We start from the raw sequence: 21,912 nt of genomic DNA on the forward strand, positions 1-21,912 counted from the left end.
GAGCGAGGAGCAGGGGCCTGATCACAAGAGCTGACAATCTGAGGAAGCAGCAATGCTGAATAACAGTCTACACTGCGTCACTAGATCCTTATACAGGTGTATACACACACGGCTCCGCTCCGTACACCTCGTACACACGCGGCTCTGCTCCGTACACCTCATACACACACGGCTCTGCTCCGTACACCTCGTACACACACGGCTCTGCTACATCCACCCTGTAAACCCCTCCTGACCCCACACAGAAACATCCCCTCATCCAGCACCATGACAACCAGCACAGCAGAGTCCTGCATACACTGAGGCCCCTGATCAGGTGACCCCTGACTCCTCCCCTCTTGTGACCTCATCACAGGTCCTGTGCGCACAGAACAACCCTTCTCTTCCTGCCTTTGCTGTCAGAATACGCCTCCTCTCGGTATGACACGCCCCCAGAAATGGCATCACACCTGGAAGGAGCCCATACAGTCTAGCATCTACCATGTGGAGTGCGGCTCTGCAGGTGGAGGTAGGTGCTGGAGATTCCCCATTACTGAGCACAGGGGGCAGTAACCCTTTCAGTGCTGACACTATTTTGGTGCTTTTTCTGTTGTACGAAGGTTACGAATAACAGAATATTATAGGTAGATGGTTGACCCAGCTTAGGGGAAGGAATTTTTTCCCTATGGAGAAAATTGGCTTCTACTCTGTGGGTTTTTTACCTTCCCCAGGATCAACAATGCAGAACAGCTGCACTAAAAATAGGCTGAACTAGATGGACATAAGGTCTTCCTTCAGCCTTCAAAACTATGTTACTATGTTACAGTATAATGTTCCCCCAGTACCACCATCCCCCCCACACAGTATAATGTTCCCCCAGTACCACCATCCCCCCACACACAGTATAATGTTCCCCCAGTACCGCCATCCCCCCACACACAGTATAATGTTCCCCCAGTACCGCAATCCCCCCACACACAGTATAATGTTCCCACAGTACCGCCATCCCCCTCACACAGTATAATGTTCCCACAGTACCGCCATCCCCCCACACACAGTATAATGTTCCCCCAGTACCGCCATCCCCCCACACACAGTATAATGTTCCCCTAGTACCACCATCCCCCCCACACAGTATAATGCTCCCACAGTACAACCATCCCCCTCACACAGTATAATGTTCCCACAGTACCACCATCCCCCTCACACACTGTAATGTTCCCCCAGTACCGCCATCCTCCCACACACACTGTAATGTTCCCCCAGTACCGCCATCCCCCGACACACAGTATAATGTTCCCCCATTACCGCCATCCCCCCGCACACAGTATAATGTTCCCCCATTACCGCCATCCCCCCGCACACAGTATAATGTTCCCACAGTACTGCCATCCCCCCGCACACAGTATAATGTTCCCCCAGTACCGCCATCCCCCCACACACAGTATAATGTTCCCACAGTACCGCCATCCCCCTCACACAGTATAATGTTCCCACAGTACTGCCATCCCCCCACACACAGTATAATGTTCCCCCAGTACCGCCATCCCCCCACACACAGTATAATGTTCCCCCAGTACCACCATCCCCCTCACACAGTATAATGTTCCCCCAGTACCACCATCCCCCTCACACAGTATAATGTTCCCACAGTACCACCATCCCCCTCACACAGTGTAATGTACCGCCATCCTCCCACACACAGTATAATGTTCCCCCAGTACCGACATCCCCCCGCACACAGTATTATGTTCCCACAGTACTGCCATCCCCCCACACACAGTATAATGTTCCCCCAGTACCGCCATCCCCCCACACACAGTATAATGTTCCCACAGTACCGCCATCCCCCACACACACACAGTATAATGTTCCCACAGTACCGCCATCCCCCCCACACACACAGTATAATGTTCCCCCAGTACCGCCATCCCCCACACACAGTATAATGTTCCCCCAGTACCGCCATCCCCCCACACAGTATAATGTTCCCCCAGTACCACCATCCCCCTCACACAGTATAATGTTCCCACAGTACCGCCATCCCCCCACACACAGTATGATGTTCCCCCAGTACCGCCATTCCCCACACACAGTATAATGTTCCCCCAGTACCTCCATTCCCCCACACAGTATAATGTTCCCCCAGTACCGCCATCCCCCACACACAGTATAATGTTCCCCCAGTACCGCCATCCCCCCACACACAGTATAATGTTCCCCCAGTACCGCCATCCCCCCACACACAGTATAATGTTCCCCCAGTACCACCATCCCCCTCACACAGTACAATGTTTCCATAGTGCCTCCATCCCCTCACACACAGTATAATGTTCCCACAGTACCGCCATCCCCCACACACATTATGATAGTACAAGTTGCCCCCCTCAACATGGCACCACTCACCTCCTAATAAATAAATCCTCCCTTCCCCCACACCTGGTGCAGATACAGATGACTTCGGGACACAGCACCGCCCTCCTGGATCAGGTTCCCAGGTCTGGAGATGTGGCCCCGGGCCGGTGCTATAGATGTATGAGGGGCTGTTATCTGAGGGGTGAGCTGTACATGTAATGGAGACATTCCGGGGACAGATTATTGTCCATAGAGGTAGATCTGTGTGCCATCAGCATAGAGGTGATACTGCAAGCCGTAAGAATCTATGAGCTGTCCCAGTCCGAAGGTGTAAATGAGGAAGAGCAGGGGCCCTAGGACTGAACCTTGTGGGACTCTGACAGATCGAGGGCAAGGTGAGGATGTGGTGTGTGGGTGGGAGACACTGAATGTTCGGTCTGTTAGGTATGAAGTGGTCCAAGATAGGACCAAGTCTGTGATGCCAAGAGATGAGAGGGTCTGTAGTAATAGGGAGTGGTCCACTGTGTCAAAGGCAGAGGACAGGTCCAGGAGAAAGAGGACAGAGTGGTGTCGCTTGGCTTTGGCAGTCATTGGTGACTTTAGTTAGGACAGTTTCAGTGGAGTGATGCTGTCAGAAGCCAGAATGTAAGCGGTTGAAGAGGGAGCAGAGGTGGGAGGACAGATCAAGTAGTTTTGAGGCACAGGGAAGAAGTGATATGGGGCAATAGCTAGATACAAAACTAATATTCCTCATACAAAATAAGTGATCCCTTCAAAACTACATATCATATACCTTTAGCGACATAGAAGAAGCAGCACGATCAGATATAGTAATATATAACATTACTTAAAATATTCCATTAATAAATGCTAATAATTATACAATAGAAAAGTGACTGGAGTAGTACACTCTGGAACATGAGAAAAGTGAAAAAGCCAGTAAATAGACCATTACAACCTAGAAAAATAATTGCTAAAATAGCAATATGAACATGAATGTCAGTATAAAGTAATAATAAATCTCCGAAAATGCTATGAATCTTATTGATAACTAGTGTGTATGTGACAATATTATTACTGATAAAAATTCTCATACAGTGGGTACGGAAAGTATTCAGACCCCTTTTTTCACTCAAATTCAAAAGCTATTTTTTTCTCATTAAAGGAAACCTGTCACGCCCCCCCGCCAAGGCTGCATTCTGTGAAGGTGGCTCTTGTGTTTCTGACCCCCGTTAATGCCAAAATATAGACTTTTATAAATTGTTCCTCATACCTGCATCCTGTCACAGAAGTATGGAGTGTCGCCGCCTCCCAGCTGTCCATCAACCCCCCTCTACAGCGTCCCCGCACCGCCTCCTTCTTTTGTATTTGCCGCCGTTACATGTTGTCGGGTGGGATCTGGGGACTTCATAACACACTGTGGGGCGGGATCTGGGGACTCAGAAACACACAGGCGCAATAGCCTGATTTCAGCTCCCGGGCAGCGCTGTCTCATACAGATTCAATCCGTTGGGGAAGAACCGTCCCAACCAGTCCAAATCTAAGGGATCCAGGTCCCACAGATCTTCAACCATATAACAATATTATTACCATGTCTCCAGCTGGTGCAGCACAGCAACAATAGAAGGAAAAAAGAGGGAGAGTGGCATTTCCATCCGTGTGTACGCTGAAGTCATGTGAGAAGGCCTCATGTTCCAATCTTTTTCCAAGCCAAATCACAATTAAGTTCTTGCTTTACCCCATATTGTATTTTTACTGAAATGTCAGTATCATCTGAAGGAATGAGTAGAGATGAGGAAACCTGAACTGTAAAGTTAGGGATTTGTACCATGACCGGTGTTGATGATCGGATTCTGAATAAATTATTGGCATAGCTGTAATTGGCCGACGCACCATGTGACCCGGCCTGTGGCACAGCCATTCTGCTCTAATTAGCATAGGGACAGGACACAACTCGACTGAGGGACAGTATTAAGTTCTGGGTGCTGACTCTGTCAAAAAGCTTGTGTGAGTGTACTCGTCAAAACAGCCTCTGGGGAGGGGGGGTACTCTGCGAAACAGCTTCTTGTGTTTTTTGGTGAGGCCCCAAAACATTGGGAATGCCAAATAAAATGAACAAACTGTGGTGGACTATAGCAATGTGTAGGTGCAGCCAGTATACTAGTCTACTTGCTCACGTTGGCTGTGGACAGGCGGTTGCGCCTTTCTGTGATCACACCTTTTGTCATGCGAAACACACGATCCGATGGCCAGAACCTCCAAAGCGTAAAGGGCAAGCTCAGGCTATGTGTCCAATTTGGAGCACAGAAGTTAAATGGGGCAGATTAATCACACAGTATGTGGAGACATGTGGACACATATTCTTTCACCTACTAATACGGAACGTGTCAGATGGTGGTGCTGGATGTTGTGGTGTGCTGAGTAAGGTTTTCCACGTTTGTCTAGGCTATCCCTCCATCCAAGGTGGTGCCAGTGCCCCAGTTATATTTGCAACTTTCTCCTCCTCGTCCTGTTCTTCCAATGAACTACCAGCGTGCACTTGTATTCCCCCATTGTCCAATCCCGCTTCAGTTACGGAAGTAAGGATGTTACGTTATCCTTGTAGCGGGGATCCAGTAGAGTAGCCACCAAGTAATTAGAACTGATAACAATCCAGGCAACTCTGTCATCGTTGCTTAGGCATAGCAGCATGTATTGGCTCGTGCGTGCCAGGTTACCCAGAGGCAAAAGCAAGCTGTCCTCTATGAGAGCCTGTGATGCCAGTGAGCTGCTTTCAGTGCCACCCTGTTGTGAACACAGTTCCTCCTCCTCCTCCTACAAAACTGCCCCCCTGGCTAGACAGTTGTAAACCTGGTCGCTGTTGGTACCGGACCCCACTCTCCGAGCCAATTGTGACGAATGACCTGATACTGGTGAGAATGGTCCCTGTTCCTCCTTTTCTTTCTCCTGTACCACCACCTTGTCCATGATCGCCTGCAGCAGTTTTTCAAGGAGGCATAGAAGTGGGACAGTCTCTCGAGAATTTGCAAGGTGGAGTTCCACCTTGTTGGTATGTTGCATATGAGGCTAAGAGCAGGTGGGCAGAAGTGGTGCTGCAGCGTAGACAGGCAAGCAGCAGGATGAAACCGCTGAATGTTCACACATACTGCACGTTCTGCAGCAGCTCTGACTTCTCGGGGCAATTTTTCAGGAAGCTCCAAAACACCAAATTCAGGGCAAGCACCAGGCAAGTGATGTGCGTCAAACTGGCTAGGACAAGTGCTGTTATGAGATTTTGCCCGTTACCGCACACCACCAAGCGGGCTTGAGGTTCAGCGGCAGAAACCACTCCTCAGTTTGTTGTTTGACCCCTGTCCACAGCTCCTTCACGGTGTGGGATTTTCCCCACAAACATGAATTTCATAACAGCCTGCTGTCATTTCCCCTTGCTGTGCTGAAGTTGGTGGTGCTGGTGTTACACTGACTGGATGACCGGTGGAGGAAGCAGAGTAGAAGGCAACATGGACAGAAAAACGTCCAGCAATCCTCGGTGGTGGTAGGATACACCAAAATGGTTTCTGCCTCATTCCCAGCTCCTCTACATTTGCCCAGTGGGCAGTTAGGGAGATAAAATGTCACTGCCCATACATATTAGTCCACATTTTGGGGGTTATGTGGATCGTGACAGTGATGGCGTTGCGCTTGTAACATGTTTGTGGAGTGCAGGGATGGCCTACCTGGAAAAATAGTGGCTGCTGGGAACCATGTACATTGGTTCCTGTGATTCCAACATATTGCAAACTCTTTATAAATCACTTGTGAGTGGGAGGAAGAAGCCAAGACCACAGCAGAAGAGGGAGCAGGAGGAGGCTCAGATCTTTCCTGTTTTTTAGAGGTATACTCCACTGCAGCCAGGTCCACCTACACCTTCACTTAGACCTCAGCTTCTGGTTCAAGATTTTTTTTTTATTCTATGTCATTTCCCTATTCACATTTGTTTGTAGATCATTTGTCCTTCTCTTACCCCCATTCGCTTCCTTTTACAGCCCTGTAGCCAGTTCCATGACCATTTTACAGCACCAAAATTTGGGTCCCCATTGATTTCTGTTGGGTTCAGTGCTACGTTCAGATGCCTGAACCGAATTTTGAATTACAGTTCAGCCCACCCGACCATCTACAGATATGCTCAACTTTGATATACATTGTATATAAGTGTATTTTGTCTCTACATTCTAGAGGGAGAAATTATTTTTTTCTTCCTATAAAAAAAATGAAAATCCCAATGTAATTTTTAATGTGCTTTATTAAATAATGAATATCACAAATCCTCAAATAACATATTTGACGTCCCTGCAGTCATATCGGTCAACGATCATAACGATCACAAAACAGTGATCAGATTATTTACTGGAGTCGCTATACAGCGTGATTGCTATTCTTTCTCTATTAAACCCATTAAAAAATTAATAAAAATATAACGCTGAAGCCATCTTCACACATACTGTACATGCTACGTTTTTTCACCTACGTTTTATTCTGCTAATTTTGTGAAGGTGTCTGCAGCACACAACACACTAACAATCTTCTGTGATTATTGTGTTTGCTGCGTTTCTTTTATGTGTGTTCCCCCTTTTTTATGCTGTGGAGACAAAGGGGGTCAAAGGGCGCCCTGGTCCACTAACAGAAACCATATGGACCAGGGATCATCCCACCGAATGCCTGCTTTCCTTTCCCCGTGGGCATACTACTACTCAGACAACACAGTGTGGCAATACTTTATCAAACCACAAAACAGGCAAATTACACGTAGAACAGTCCCAGCACAATACACAAGATGGTGCACATTACAGAGTCTCACCCTTCCGCTGACTCGGCAGAATAAGAGCAGCTGTGACTTCAGAGCTTCCAGGGCCGACTACTTCACCTGTGACAAGCTTGAGAAGATGACTGTCCATTGAGTTACAACACCAGTTGACTGGAAGGTCACAACCTGGGTTCCCTGAACATATACATGGGGCTCAGGTAACCGTTGGGTCCAAATCTTGACTACCCCAAACATATCCATGGTTCAGCGATGGTCAATGGAGCAGATCTGTATTCTTCCAGCCAGGACCGTGATCCCTTAAGTTGACATCCTGTAGAATGTTAAATCTGTGCCACTAATGATGGATGATGATGTCTTGGCTTTTTTTTTTTTGTAAAGAGTCTTCGGTTCCTTGGATCATTGGATCTCTTGACTGGATACATATCTGTATATATGTCTATGGAGGTATATATCCTTTTTATAGTTAATAACTGTCCTTCAGAGGTAAAGGGGACAATGGTGATGAGATCCCATCGTTTAATTGATTATGTAATCTATTTCCATATTTTTTCCTCCTCTGTTTTGCAGGTAAACAAACTGACTGGCCTGTACAATATGCACTAACATATCGGCAAACATCATTGTTCAATAACCCTGTATCACTAGTCATCCAGAATAACAGCACAATGTTACCTCAAATGTCAACTTACAAGTCAATATTACAGGCTTATATGAACAAAAGTCTATTTTTTTGACCAACCAGAAAGAAACACATAAATTCAAAAGTCAACATATAGATATCAGTCTGTTATGAATGAGTCACCGGAGGAGGTAAAAACAAAACTGTAAGCTAAGTCCAGAAAACCGGAGAGGTTGGTAGCTAGCGGATTGCAGACCCCTGATCCTATTCACAACAACTAACTAGCCGTGGAGCGTTCCTACGGTGGTCCTAGATGCCTCGTCACAGCCGGAGATAAATAAGCCTAAAGAAAGAAAGGGGAAATCTAAACTGCCCCAGAGCAGACCCCAAAGCAATAGACAGCCCCCAACATGTATTGTCGGTGAAAACAGATGAAAACACAAACACAGACAGAAAGACAGGCAGAGCAAACGATGGGGCCCAACTAACTAGATAGGACAGGACAGAAAAGATGCTGGCTGCAATCCGCAAAAACCCTACCAAAAATGTCCCAACACGTCTGATAGGAAAACGGCCCTGAAGTCACTAGACTTCAAAATCCCTATATCAGCACTCCGATATATTCTGAAGACAGAGCAAAAGAGATTAAACCGATCAGGGGTGCAAAATGGAAATTCAGCAAAGCCCCAGCCGGGGCTGGCTGAACACAAAACTAAGCAAATCAGACAAAATCTCATGGAACAATAACAGAGCAAAACTTAGCTTTAAAAGACAGGAACTGAACTGGAGGCCAGAGCTCAGAGCAGAGAAATCACCAGCAACCCTACAGGGCATCAGCTGCCTTATATCCACTCAGAGATTCCTGATGTCCAATCGCAATCCACCTGTTCAGGTGACAGGTCTCTCCCATCCAAATCAGTTTCACCACCTCCTTTCACCAGCAGAGGGAGTTCATCGGAAATCAAAGGTGAACGAGAAAATGAGCTCACAACATCAGTCTATTCCTCCTGGCTTACTGAAAATAGACGTCTAGTTAATTAAGATAAAATGCTGTGTCATCACATATGCATTTTTGGTACAAATGTGTTTTTTTCCAGGCTTCACGTAGAAATCTATGGAGGAAAAAAAACACCAAAACTGCAGAGTTCAGCAGTGTCTTTAGACGCACAGAGTTTGCAGTTTTCATGAAATAACATCCACTTTGTATAAACATTTAGGCCGTAATCACACATGGCGTAAACACTGCAATTTTTTTGCACAGAAATGTTGCTGTGTTTAACTGTTCAAGCAAAGTGGATGTAATTTCATGAAAACTACGCCCCCTGTGATCTAAAGATTCTGCTGCTTCATATCTGCACCAAAAACGCATCAAATACAGTAAGTGGTGAAACACAATAAAAAAAATGCAGCAATAATCAGAGAAAAATGTTGTTGTGTAGTTTGGTGCAGACACCGACGGAAGAGAAAAATCAGTATTTCTGCAACGTGAGCACGGCCTTACAGACACCGTAGAGCCAAATGTCATATAGTGAAGCTACAGAAAAGTTCTGTCTGCTACAACTATGAAGGAACAAAAATAATCCTCAGGTCCCAACTACAGATGAGCAGGACGCACAGAGGACTTTATCCCAGTTCTGGAGACTCAAAAGCCGCACCTGGAACGCCGGAAGGTTAGAGATTCATGGCCTCCTGACCAGCCACCAGGTATCACTGATCTGGATACTGGACCGGAGACCTTTGAATCCATTGGCTCATGTCTAGTCACGGATATGGGTCTACAGCCGGCAGTCTCAGCGACTGCTGAATGTCCCTCAGTATCTTCGCCTCTCTAACAACTCCTGCCAGGGGAGAAAGGAATGGGAAATGGGCTACAAAGAGGTGTGATCAGGGGTGGGCCATAATGGCGCACTGCTTAATTAGTCCCTCTTTCTTTTCTTAAAAAGTTGGCATGTATGACACCGTACACACACGGCTCCGCTCCGTACACCTCGTACACACACGGCTCCGCTCCGTACACCTCGTACACACACGGCTCCGCTCCGTACACCTCGTACACACGCGGCTCCGCTCCGTACACCTCGTACACACGCTGCTCCGCTTCGTACACCTCGTACACACGTGGCTCCGCTCCGTACACCTCGTACACATGCGGCTCCGCTCCGTACACCTCGTACACACGCGGCTCCGCTCCGTACACCTCGTACACACGCGGCTCCGCTCCGTACACCTCGTACACACGCGGCTCCGCTCCGTACACCTCGTACACACGCGGCTCCGCACACCTCGTACACACGCGGCTCCGCTCCGCACACCTCGTACACACGCGGCTCCGCACACCTCGTACACACGCGGCTCCGCACACCTCGTACACACGCGGCTCCGCTCCGTACACCTCGTACATACGCGGCTCCGCACACCTCGTACACACGCGGCTCCGCTCCGTACACCTCGTACACACGCTGCTCCGCTCCGTACACCTCGTACACACGCTGCTCCGCTCCGTACACCTCGTACACACGCGGCTCCGCTCCGTACACCACCTCGTACACACGCGGCTCCGCTCCGTACACCACCTCGTACACACGCGGCTCCGCTCCGTACACCACCTCGTACACACGCGGCTCCGCTCCGTACTCCACCTCGTACACACGCGGCTCCGCTCCGTACACCACCTCGTACACACGCGGCTCCGCTCCGTACACCACCTCGTACACACGCGGCTCCGCTCCGTACACCACCTCGTACACACGCGGCTCCGCTCCGTACACCACCTCGTACACGCGGCTCCGCTCCGTACACCACCTCGTACACACGCGGCTCCGCTCCGTACACCTCGTACACACGCGGCTCCGCTCCGTACACCTCGTACACACGCGGCTCCGCTCCGTACACCTCGTACACACGCGGCTCCGCTCCGTACACCTCGTACACACGCGGCTCCGCTCCGTACACCTCGTACACACGCGGCTCCGCTCCGTACACCTCGTACACACGCTGCTCCGCTCCGTACACCTCGTACACACGTGGCTCCGCTCCGTACACCTCGTACACACGCGGCTCCGCTCCGTACACCTCGTACACACGCGGCTCCGCTCCGTACACCTCGTACACACGCGGCTCCGCTCCGTACACCTCGTACACACGCGGCTCCGCACACCTCGTACACACGCGGCTCCGCACACCTCGTACACACGCGGCTCCGCTCCGCACACCTCGTACACACGCGGCTCCGCACACCTCGTACACACGCGGCTCCACACACCTCGTACACACGCGGCTCCGCTCCGTACACCTCGTACACACGCGGCTCCGCACACCTCGTACACACGCGGCTCCGCTCCGTACACCTCGTACACACGCTGCTCCGCTCCGTACACCTCGTACACACGCGGCTCCGCTCCGTACACCTCGTACACACGCGGCTCCGCTCCGTACACCACCTCGTACACACGCGGCTCCGCTCCGTACACCACCTCGTACACACGCGGCTCCGCTCCGTACTCCACCTCGTACACACGCGGCTCCGCTCCGTACACCACCTCGTACACACGCGGCTCCGCTCCGTACACCACCTCGTACACACGCGGCTCCGCTCCGTACACCACCTCGTACACACGCGGCTCCGCTCCGTACACCACCTCGTACACACGCGGCTCCGCTCCGTACACCACCTCGTACACACGCGGCTCCGCTCCGTACACCACCTCGTACACACGCGGCTCCGCTCCGTACACCACCTCGTACACACGCGGCTCCGCTCCGTACACCACCTCGTACACACGCGGCTCCGCTCCGTACTCCACCTCGTACACACGCGGCTCCGCTCCGTACACCACCTCGTACACACGCGGCTCCGCTCCGTACACCACCTCGTACACACGCGGCTCCGCTCCGTACACCACCTCGTACACACGCGGCTCCGCTCCGTACACCACCTCGTACACACGCGGCTCCGCTCCGTACACCACCTCGTACACACGCGGCTCCGCTCCGTACACCACCTCGTACACACGCGGCTCCGCTCCGTACACCACCTCGTACACACGCGGCTCCGCTCCGTACACCACCTCGTACACACGCGGCTCCGCTCCGTACACCACCTCGTACACACGCGGCTCCGCTCCGTACACCACCTCGTACACACGCGGCTCCGTACACCACCTCGTACACACGCGGCTCCGCTCCGTACACCACCTCGTACACACGCGGCTCCGCTCCGTACACCACCTCGTACACACGCGGCTCCGCTCCGTACACATGCGGCTCCGCTCCGTACACACGCGGCTCCGCTCCGTACACCTCGTACACACGCGGCTCCGCTCCGTACACCTCGTACACACGCGGCTCCGCTCCGTACACCTCGTACACACGCGGCTCCGCTCCGTACACCTCGTACACACGCGGCTCCGCTCCGTACACCTCGTACACACGCGGCTCCGCTCCGTACACCTCGTACACACGCGGCTCTGCTCCGTACACACACGGCTCCGCTCTGTACACCTCGTACACACGCGGCTCTGCTCCGTACACACGCGGCTCCGCTCCGTACACCTCGTACACACGCGACTCCGCTCCGTACACACGCGGCTCCGCTCCGTACACCTCGTACACACGCGGCTCCGCTCCGTACACCTCGTACACACGCGGCTCTGCTCCGTACACACACGGCTCTGCTCCGTACACCTCGTACACACGCGGCTCCGCTCCGTACACCTCGTACACACGCGGCTCCGCTCCGTACACCTCGTACACACACGGCTCTGCTCCGTACACACACGGCTCCGCTCCGTACACCTCGTACACACGCGGCTCCGCTCCGTACACCTCGTACACACGCGGCTCCGCTCCGTACACCTCGTACACACGCGGCTCCGCTCCGTACACCTCGTACACACGCGGCTCCGCTCCGTACACCTCGTACACACGCGGCTCTGCTACATCCACCCTGTAAACCCCTCCTGACCCCACACAGAAACTTCCCCTCATCCAGCACCATGACAACCAGCACAGCAGAGTCCTGCATACACTGAGGGCCCTGATCATGTGACCCCTGACTCCTCCCCTCCTGTGACCTCATCCCAGGTCCTGTGCGCACAGAGCAGCCATATATGTGGAGTGCGGCTCTGCAGGTGGAGGTAGGTGCTGGAGATTTCCCATTACTGGGCACGGGGGCAGTAACCCCTTCAGCGCTGAGACTTTTTTTTAGTGCTTTTGTGTTGACACTTTTTAAAAATCATGACATTTTTGTTCCTCTTTCTATGATACACAAGACCCAACTATGGAAAACAGAAAGTAAGGCAACATATTGCTCACACCATACTTTGCCCCTTTGTGGGAGCTTCCCAGACATGTTCCCCAGTACCGCCATCCCCCCCCACACAGTATAATGTTCCCCCAGTACCGCCATCCCCCCCACACACACAGTATAATGTTCCCCCTGTACCTCCATCCCCCCCACACACAGTATAATGTTCCCCCAGTACCACCATCCCCCCCCACACAGTATAATGTTCCCCCAGTACCGCCATCCCCCCACACACCGTATAATGTTCCCCCAGTACCGCCATCCCCCCACACACAGTATAATGTTCCCTCATTACCGCCATCCCCCCCACACAGTATAATGTTCCCTCATTACCGCCATCCCCCCACACACAGTATAATGTTCCCCCAGTACCGCCATCCCCCCACACACAGTATAATGTTCCCTCATTACCGCCATCCCCCCACACACACAGTATAATGTTCCCTCATTACCGCCATCCCCCCACACACAGTATAATGTTCCCCCAGTACCGCCATCCCCCCACACACAGTATAATGTTCCCTCATTACCGCCATCCCCCCACACACAGTATAATGTTCCCCCAGTACCGCCATCCCCCACACACAGTATAATTTTTCCCCCAGTACCACCATCCCCCCACACACAGTATAATGTTCCCCCAGTACCGCCATCCCCCCACACACAGTATAATATTCCCCCAGTAACACCATCCCCCCCACACAGTATAATGTTCCCCCAGTACCGCCATCCCCCACACACAGTATAATGTTCCCCCAGTACCGCCATCCCCCCACACACAGTATAATGTTCCCCCAGTACCGCCATCGCCCACACACAGTATAATGTTCCCACAGTACCACTATCCTCCACACACAGTATAATGTTCCCCCAGTACCGCCATCCCCCCACACACAGTATAATGTTCCCACAGTACCGGCATCCCCCCACACACAGTTTAATGTTCCCCCAGTACCGCCATCCCCCCCACACACATTATGATAGTACAAGTTGCCCCCCACAATATGTCCCCCCACCTCCTAATAAATAAATCCCCCCTTCCCCCACTCCTGGTGCAGATACAGATGACCCCGGGACACAGCACCGACCTCCTGGGTCAGGTTCCCAGGTCTGGAGATGTGGCCCCGGGCCGGTGCTATAGATGTATGAGGGGCTGTTATCTGTGGTGTGAGCTGTACATGGAATGGAGACATTCTGGGGACAGATTATCCCAGAAGTAGAACTTCTTATCTTTAGTGAATGGAGCTGGATTTTACCTTGTTGTTTTCTCTTTATAATTTAATGACCTCGTTCTCGGACCCCATTGTTAGGCCCCGGCTGTCATGGCGATATATTGGGAGGTGTCTATGGGGAACACAGGACTCCCCCTCTCTGTGCCCCAGATATAATGGAGGAGGCTCTCTGCCTCTGTCTTTCTGCCTCAGATACAATAATGGATGTCGTCTCTCTGTTACCTCAGATATATAGAAGATGTCTTCTCTCTGTCCTCATCAAGAATGGAGAATGTTCTCTTTCTCTTTCGCTAAAATTGTGACATTTATTTTTCTCTTAAAAAACTAAGATTTTCTCCACAACTCTCATTAGTGAGATCATACAACATACAAGCCTGTGATTGCTCCGGTGATGCCCTGAACTACTGTAGTGCGGGGTATTATCCCTGCCTGTCAGTGTGATACTAATGGCCCCATACACATGAGATAACTGTTGATCGGACAATCATTTGGCTGATGTCTATTTCTCCCGACTTCCCCCCACACACAACTGTTCTACTCGGCCGGGCTTTCCTGTGATCTCTATAACATGTCTACCATTTGGCATATAAGGTGCACCATGTGTCTCATGCTTCTTGTATGGTGTTTTACAAGCATTGTTGGTGCCAGTTGTATTTGTAACTTTTTAGCACCTGTTTATTTCTGGTGTTTTTAATGTAATTTAGGGGCCATTCCATCCAAACTGAACATTCCTGTATCACCTGTAAAAAAAAAAAACTGTAAAAAAATAATTATGAAATAATAATAAATATCTAATACTAAATGGAGGCCCAATGCTATCGCATCGGGAGAGCGGTGATGTCACGATTTGGGAAGGCTTTGCAGTGTTAAGAATCTCTCGCTCACCCACCTGTCCACTCTCTCTTTCCCCATGTGCTGACTTCTCCCATCTGTTATCTCTTCTTTGACCTGTCTGCCCCATGTGCTATCCCCCTTGACCGCTGTCTCTCCTTCCTGTGCTGTGTTCTCCCCTCATGTGCTGTCCCATTTGAGCTGTCTCCCCTATGCTCTGTCTCTCTCATCCCTGTGTCTGACCGTATACAGAACATACCACAGCTCCTGGGCAGGGGAGGAAGCAAAAGACTGCTGACATTACAGCAGAATATCGCAGAGGAAACATTTTGTGAGGTAAAATATTGTTTAAAAACAGTCAGTGAAATATTTTACCTCACAAAATGAATCCTCTGCGATATCCTGCTGTAATGTCAGCGTTGTCTTTTGCTTCTTCCCCTGCCCAGGAGATGTGGTATGCTCCGTACACGGTCAGACACAGACAATTTTTAAAATGAACTTTTGTTCGTGGGAATACCCCTTTGCAGGGGCGTAACTAGAACTGATTGGGCCCCATAGCAAACTTTTAAACGGGGCCCCCTTCAAGACGCACCCTCTTCAAGACGCACCCTCTTCAAGACGCACCCCCTTCAAGACGCACCGCCTTCAAGACTCACCTTCTTACCGATAATGCATACTAGAGTCACATTAGGATCGCGGCGGAGCTGCTTACCTGACCTCAGCCGCGAACCCTGGCCTGAATTCCGCTGTGTACAGAGTGGCGGGGCCCTTGAGAGGACACTGTAAATAACAAGAATACACTATGTAAGAGACAGCACTATACATAACAGCAGAGGAAGCTATATAATAAGGGACGGCACCATATATAACTAGAGAGGTTGGTACGTAATAAGGGATGGTGTTATACATAATAAAAGAGGAAACTATGTAACTAAGGATGGTGTTATACAGAATTAGTGAGTACACTATATACTAAGGGACTGTGTTAGACATAGAAAGCGATTAGAAAGAAAGAATGTCTTCCTCCACCTCCCCCTGTTCCTAAGGCCATTATAAGTCCCCCTTCCTCCAATCCCAATCCTCCACACCCCTCATTGTCCCCTCCCCTCGCATCCCATTATTGTCCTCTCCCCCACCCCATCATTGCCCTCATCACCACCTCCATCATTTCCTCCTCCACCACCACCATCATTGCATTCTCCCCCACCACCCCATCATCATTTCTTTTTCCCCACCACCCCATCATTGCCCTCTCCATCACCCCCATCATTGCCTTCTCCTTCACCCCATCACTGCCTTCTCCCCATCACTCCCATCATTGCCTGCTCCATCACCCCCTCATGGCCTTCTCCCATCACCCCCTCATGGCCTTCTCCCATCACCCCCTCATGGCCTTCTCCCATCACCCCCTCATGGCCTTCTCCCATTACCCCCTCATGGCCTTCTCCCATTACCCCCTCATGGCCTTCTCCCTTCACCCCAGGCATCATCATGGCCTTCTCTCCCCATCGCGGTCTTCTCCTCATGTCATGTCCCCATCTCCTCCAGGGCCAGGCTAACCTACACACACACACACACACACACACACATAGACACACACAGACATACACACACATAGACACATGCACACACAGACATACATACACATATACACCACCTCTCTCCTCTCACCTGTCTGCAGCATCGCCAGCGCTTCCTCGCTTACACAGCAGCAGCCGCTGAATGATGACGTCATTCAGCGGCGCTCCTGTGTCAGACAGGAAGCGCGGCCTCCGGGCAGGAAGCAGGACGGACCCTTGCAGCTCCGCTCCTGGCTCCTGCTATTCCCTCTTGGATCGCGGCACCGGTTGAACAGGCCGCAGCGGTATGTCCGCCCATTTGCACTACCGGGTAGCGCCGATCAGAGCCGGGGACCCGGGCCCCTTTATGGGCCGGGCCCCAAAGCAACCGCTTCGGCTGCTACCCCGGTAGTTAAGCCCCTGTGTTGTGAGTTCATTTTCCCCTTCATTACTGAGGCCCGAGGAACTCCCTCTTCTGGTAAAGAAAGGTAGTGAGCCTGATTGTCAAACACCTGAGGCTGATGATTGTGACTGGCTGAGTGGAGTTACGGACTGGATATAATGCTGCCGACGCCCTTCTGCCCTGCGGGTGATTTCTCTGTGGGATCCTTGGAGACCAGTCTGAATTCCTGCTCCTCCAAAGCTAAGTTTGCTGCTCGGCCTTCTGCTTTTGTGCTTTGACTTTGTTTTTGCTTTGTTTTTCTGGATTTCTGCCATTCCCTGCTGGGGTGTGCTGAAATCTTTTAGCTCTGTCTTCTGAAAATACCTGAGTGCTGATTCAGTTTTTGAAGCCTAGCTGCTTCAGGGCCTTTTTCATATCAGCTGGTTGGCTTATGTCTTTGATAGGGTTTTGGCAGATTGCAGACAGCAGCTTTCCTGTCCTTTCCTATCTAGGTAGTTTTGGGGCCCCATCTTTGCTCAGTCTATCTTTCTGTCTGTGTTGGTGTTTTCATCTTGCTTCACCGTCATTATATGTTGGGGGCTGCCTATTGCTTTGGGGTCTGCTCTGGGGCAGTTTAGATTTCCCCTTTCTTTCTTTAGGCCTATGTATTTCTCCGGCTGTGGTCGAGGGGTCTAGGGCATCGTAGGAACCCCCCACGGCTACTGCTAGTTGTGTTGATAGGTTCAGGGGTCTGCAATATGATAGTTGCCAACTTCTCTGGTTTTCTGGACTTAGCTTGTATTTCTGCTTTTGCCTCCTACGGTGACTCAATCATAACACCCCTGATGCTGTGATGTGACCGGCTTCCTCTGCCTGTAGACTCGTCGCGCATCTGCCACCGGGATCAGCTGAATGATTCACTGCGCCTGCGCGTAATTCATGCAGACGCAGTGCAATGGTGTTCCGCTGGTGGTACCGCGCAAGAGGCTGTGTGAGTACAGCGTATAGAGTATTTGTGTGTGGTGCGACAGCGTTCCGCTGGTGGTACCGCGCAATAGGTTGGTACCAGCAGCACTTTCCATATTGAGATACCCATCACTTAGGTGTCCCAATTACAAGGCAATTATATAAATAGATTATAACATGGGTTCTTAACTAGAGATGAGCGAATATGTTTGGCTCCCTCCTTACTCGGCAAGCTATAGCACTTACCGAAGAAGCTACAGTGGGAACCCGGATACCTGGAGTGCTCTCGATAATCAGCTGTGTAACAGTCACAACACACGGGCTCTCCATGCATGTGTTGTGACTGTCACACAGCCGCGACACATGCAGCTGCGGCGCCTGACACCTGATTATTGGGAGCGCTCCAGGTATCTGGGTTCCCGCTGTAGCTTCTTCAGTAAGCGCTATAGCTTGCCGAATAAGGAGGGAGCCGAAGATATTCACTCATCTCCAATCTTAACTACAATCAGTAAAAAACTTAAACATAATTATTGTCCGTTTCAAAGAAACTGTAATTTCACCACATAATTTGAAAATACATACTCAGACATATCTGTTTCTACCATAAAACAAATGTGATATATTTCCTTATAATTTATTTATATATTTTAAGCTGTGTGAATGTAACACCTGTAACTATGGAATGGCCCCTAGGGAAATCTAAGCTGCAAATACCGAAAAAAAGTCATATCCAGAATAAAAACAACCATATAACTACAATGTAGATTTTGGCATCAAATCCCTCCTGTCCGTAATGTTCTTATAAACAGCTTTTATAAATGACTAAAACTTTTCTGTGTGAATCAGACATGAGATCTAACAGGATAAAAGATTACAGTGCGGGAAAGATTGGAAACATTCATATAGACGGCCGGTGGTGATGGAGTCAGTGATGGACTCTGGCCAGATATGTTTCTAGAGCCGTAGTAGAAGATGAAGATGTCGTCCTCATCATGAAGTAGTTATTCCTCCTGTCACGTGTAATGAATATCTCCTGCAGTATTGCTAATGCCGATTCCAGGGTCGGTAAATGAGACGAGAATTAGCGTTATGGAAGATGAGTCTATGAGGAACGTATTCAGCTGCCGACTCCGAGGGAGAAACTGCTTGTTGTCTGTGACATAAAATATATAGGATTTATTAGGTGTTAAAAAATAAATACTTTTTAAAAATAGATTTCCCCTTATTATCTCCAGTAATTGTATTATTATTTTTTATTAGTCAGGATTCTTTATGGTATTAAATCGTCATATTCTCCCCATTAAGGTCCCTAGAATATCGGATCCTCTCAGTGAAGATCTTCTATATAAGAGGATTTTTCAGATTTACCCATCAAGGATGAATATGGACAGAGACAATATGGTGGAGAGGATATTACACCTCATCCTAGAGATCCTCTTCCGGCTTACTGGAGAGGTGAGAGATTCTGATTACGTCACATTACATCATTCTTATCTATGGGAGTAACTGATGGACAGAACTGGAGAGGTGAGGACTCTGGAAATGTCTGTAGTGAGATTTATTAATGTCTCTCCATAACCAGGATTACACGGTAGTGAAGAAGACCTCTAGTGAGCGCTGTCTGGACCCTGTGTCTGAGGGATTGGGAAGACCCCTAAGCGCAATCACGGGGCCTCCACCTCACCCCCTGATACATGAGAACATCAATGATCAGAAGATCCTAGAACTCACCTACAAGATGATTGAGCTGCTGACTGGAGAGGTGAGATGGGAATGTTGGGACATTATACAGTAATGCTATGAAGAGATTGGGGGGATGACGGTATCATTTTATGTGTCAGGTTCCTATAAGGTGTGAAAAATGAGGATGAATGAACTCATTGAGATCAACATCCAACACTGCGGAGACACCATCACATGTTTCTCAATGCAGTGATTCTAGAGCAATGCCCCCATCCCTTATGGGAAATATGTAAAAACATGCAAAACAAGCCGCGGAGACACCATCACGTTTCTTAACGCAAGCAATGACTAGCCAGGTCTTTCCCCGGGAAGGAACAACCACAGGAAGGGCAGTCTCCAATGAAGGAAACCACCTATGCCAAAACATGGTATCCATCCACAGACAGCTGTTTCGGAGTATTGCCCCTCATCAGTGTGGAGTAGGAAACTGGCCAGTAGGAGCAATGCCTACTAGAAGACTGTGAAAAATGAGGATGAGGATTGGTCTAGAATCACTGCGTTGAGAAACATGTGATGGTGTCTCCGCAGTGTTGGATGTTGATCTCCATGAGTTCATTCATCCTCATTTTTCACAGTCTTCTACTAGGCATTGCTCCAACTGGCCAGTTTCCTACTCCACACTGATGAGGGGCAATACCCCGAAACAGCTGTCTGTGGATGGATACCATGTTTTGGCATAGGTGGTTTCCTTCATTGGAGACTGCCCTTCCCGTGGTTGTTCCTTCCCGGGGAAAGACCTGGCTAGTCATTGCTTGCGTTGAGAAACATGTGATGGTGTCTCCGCGGCTTGTGTTTTGCATGTTTTTACATACATAAGGGATGGAGTCATTGCTCTAGAATCACTGCGTTGAGAAACATGTGATGGTGTCTCCGCAGTGTTGGATGTTGATTTCCATGAGTTCATTCATCCTCATTTTTCGCAGTCTTCTACTAGGCATTGCTCCTACTGGCCAGGTTCATACTCCACACTGATGAGGGGCAAATACCCTGAACACAGCTCTCTGTGGATGGATACCATGTTTTGGCATAGGTGGTTTCCTTCATTGGAGACTGCCCTTCCCGTGGTTGTTCCTTCCTGGGGAAAGACCTGGCTAGTTATTGCTTGCGTTGAGAAACGTGATGGTGTCTCCACGGCTTGTGTTTTGCAGGTTCCTATAAGGTGTCAGGATGTCACCGTCTATTTCTCCATGGAGGAGTGGGAGTATTTAGAAGGACACAAAGATGTGTACAAGGACGTCATGATGGAGGTTCCTCAACCCATCACATCACCAGGTAATAGACAGGACTAAATACACAGTTCCTATAATTATCTGTATGTAAAGAATGAATTCAGTCCCTGTATGTGTTTCCTCCAGATCTATCCAGTAAGAGGACAACACCAGAGAGATGTCCCCGTCATCTTCTTCCACAGGACTGTAAACAAGAAGATCCCAATGTTCCTCAGGATCATCAGGTAGATGGAGAGAAGGTGTCATGAGATCTCCCCTATGATGTGTAGACGGCTGTGAAGGTCTTGTGCTCAGTCTTGTTTTATCCACCAGTATTATATGTTTTATACTTGTGTAATGAGAACGGTGGAGATGGCAGGATTAGAGCTGGTCATAGATGTGACTTCTCCATCTGTCTGTGACTTTTTTACAATATTTGTTTCAGGGTGAAGATCTGACACATATTAATACTACAGAGACGTACGTGAGGGGTGCTGAGCGGTGTAAAGAGGAGATTCCTACATGTGACTACCCAGGTGAGTAGCAACCACTTATTGCAGAGAAGTCACAGATTCTTCTCAGGCACTGGCTGTCATGATAATGGTGGAGCACGAGCGAGGAGCAGCAAACAGTACTTCCAGTTCTTGTAATCCACGCTAGGAATCATAGGGAGAAAAGAGGAGTGGGAACCGTCTGGTTAAGGTCACGTTCACACTTTCAGTTTTTACATCAGTATTTGTAAGCCAAAACCAGAAGGGGGTGAAAAATTCAGAACTGGTGACTTGTTTCTGTTATACGTTTTCCTCTGATTGTTCTACTTCTGGTTTGCTCTTACAAATATTGATGTAAATACTGAACATGTGAACATGGACTAGGACAGCGTACATAGAATGTGCTGACAAATTAGAAAATTGCTTGTAGAAAAGTAT

The 21,912-nt window shown here is 49.6% G+C and overlaps 1 protein-coding gene across 4 annotated transcripts in view; it reads left to right on the plus strand.

Moving 5' to 3' along the window:
- The first annotated feature begins 446 nt into the window (after positions 1–446).
- LOC141052934 (uncharacterized) overlaps positions 447–21,912 on the plus strand; it is a 33,622-nt gene continuing 12,156 nt past the window's right edge. Inside the window, exons 1-6 of one of the 4 annotated variants that reach the window (XM_073550263.1) lie at positions 467–508; positions 19,338–19,487; positions 19,615–19,794; positions 20,924–21,047; positions 21,131–21,228; positions 21,429–21,519. In XM_073550263.1, coding sequence (XP_073406364.1) covers positions 482–508; positions 19,338–19,487; positions 19,615–19,794; positions 20,924–21,047; positions 21,131–21,228; positions 21,429–21,519 — 670 coding nt within the window. In that variant the 5' untranslated portion in view covers positions 467–481. Of the gene's footprint in view, positions 509–12,785; positions 12,893–19,337; positions 19,488–19,614; positions 19,795–20,923; positions 21,048–21,130; positions 21,229–21,428; positions 21,520–21,912 lie in introns of those variants that run through there. The other 3 variants (XM_073550262.1, XM_073550265.1, XM_073550264.1) reach the window with 3 other exon arrangements.

The sequence above is a fragment of the Dendrobates tinctorius genome, unplaced genomic scaffold (genome assembly GCF_039654945.1).
Source record: "Dendrobates tinctorius isolate UK_male_01 unplaced genomic scaffold, ASM3965494v1 ptg000164l, whole genome shotgun sequence".
NCBI lineage: Eukaryota > Metazoa > Chordata > Amphibia > Anura > Dendrobatidae > Dendrobates > Dendrobates tinctorius.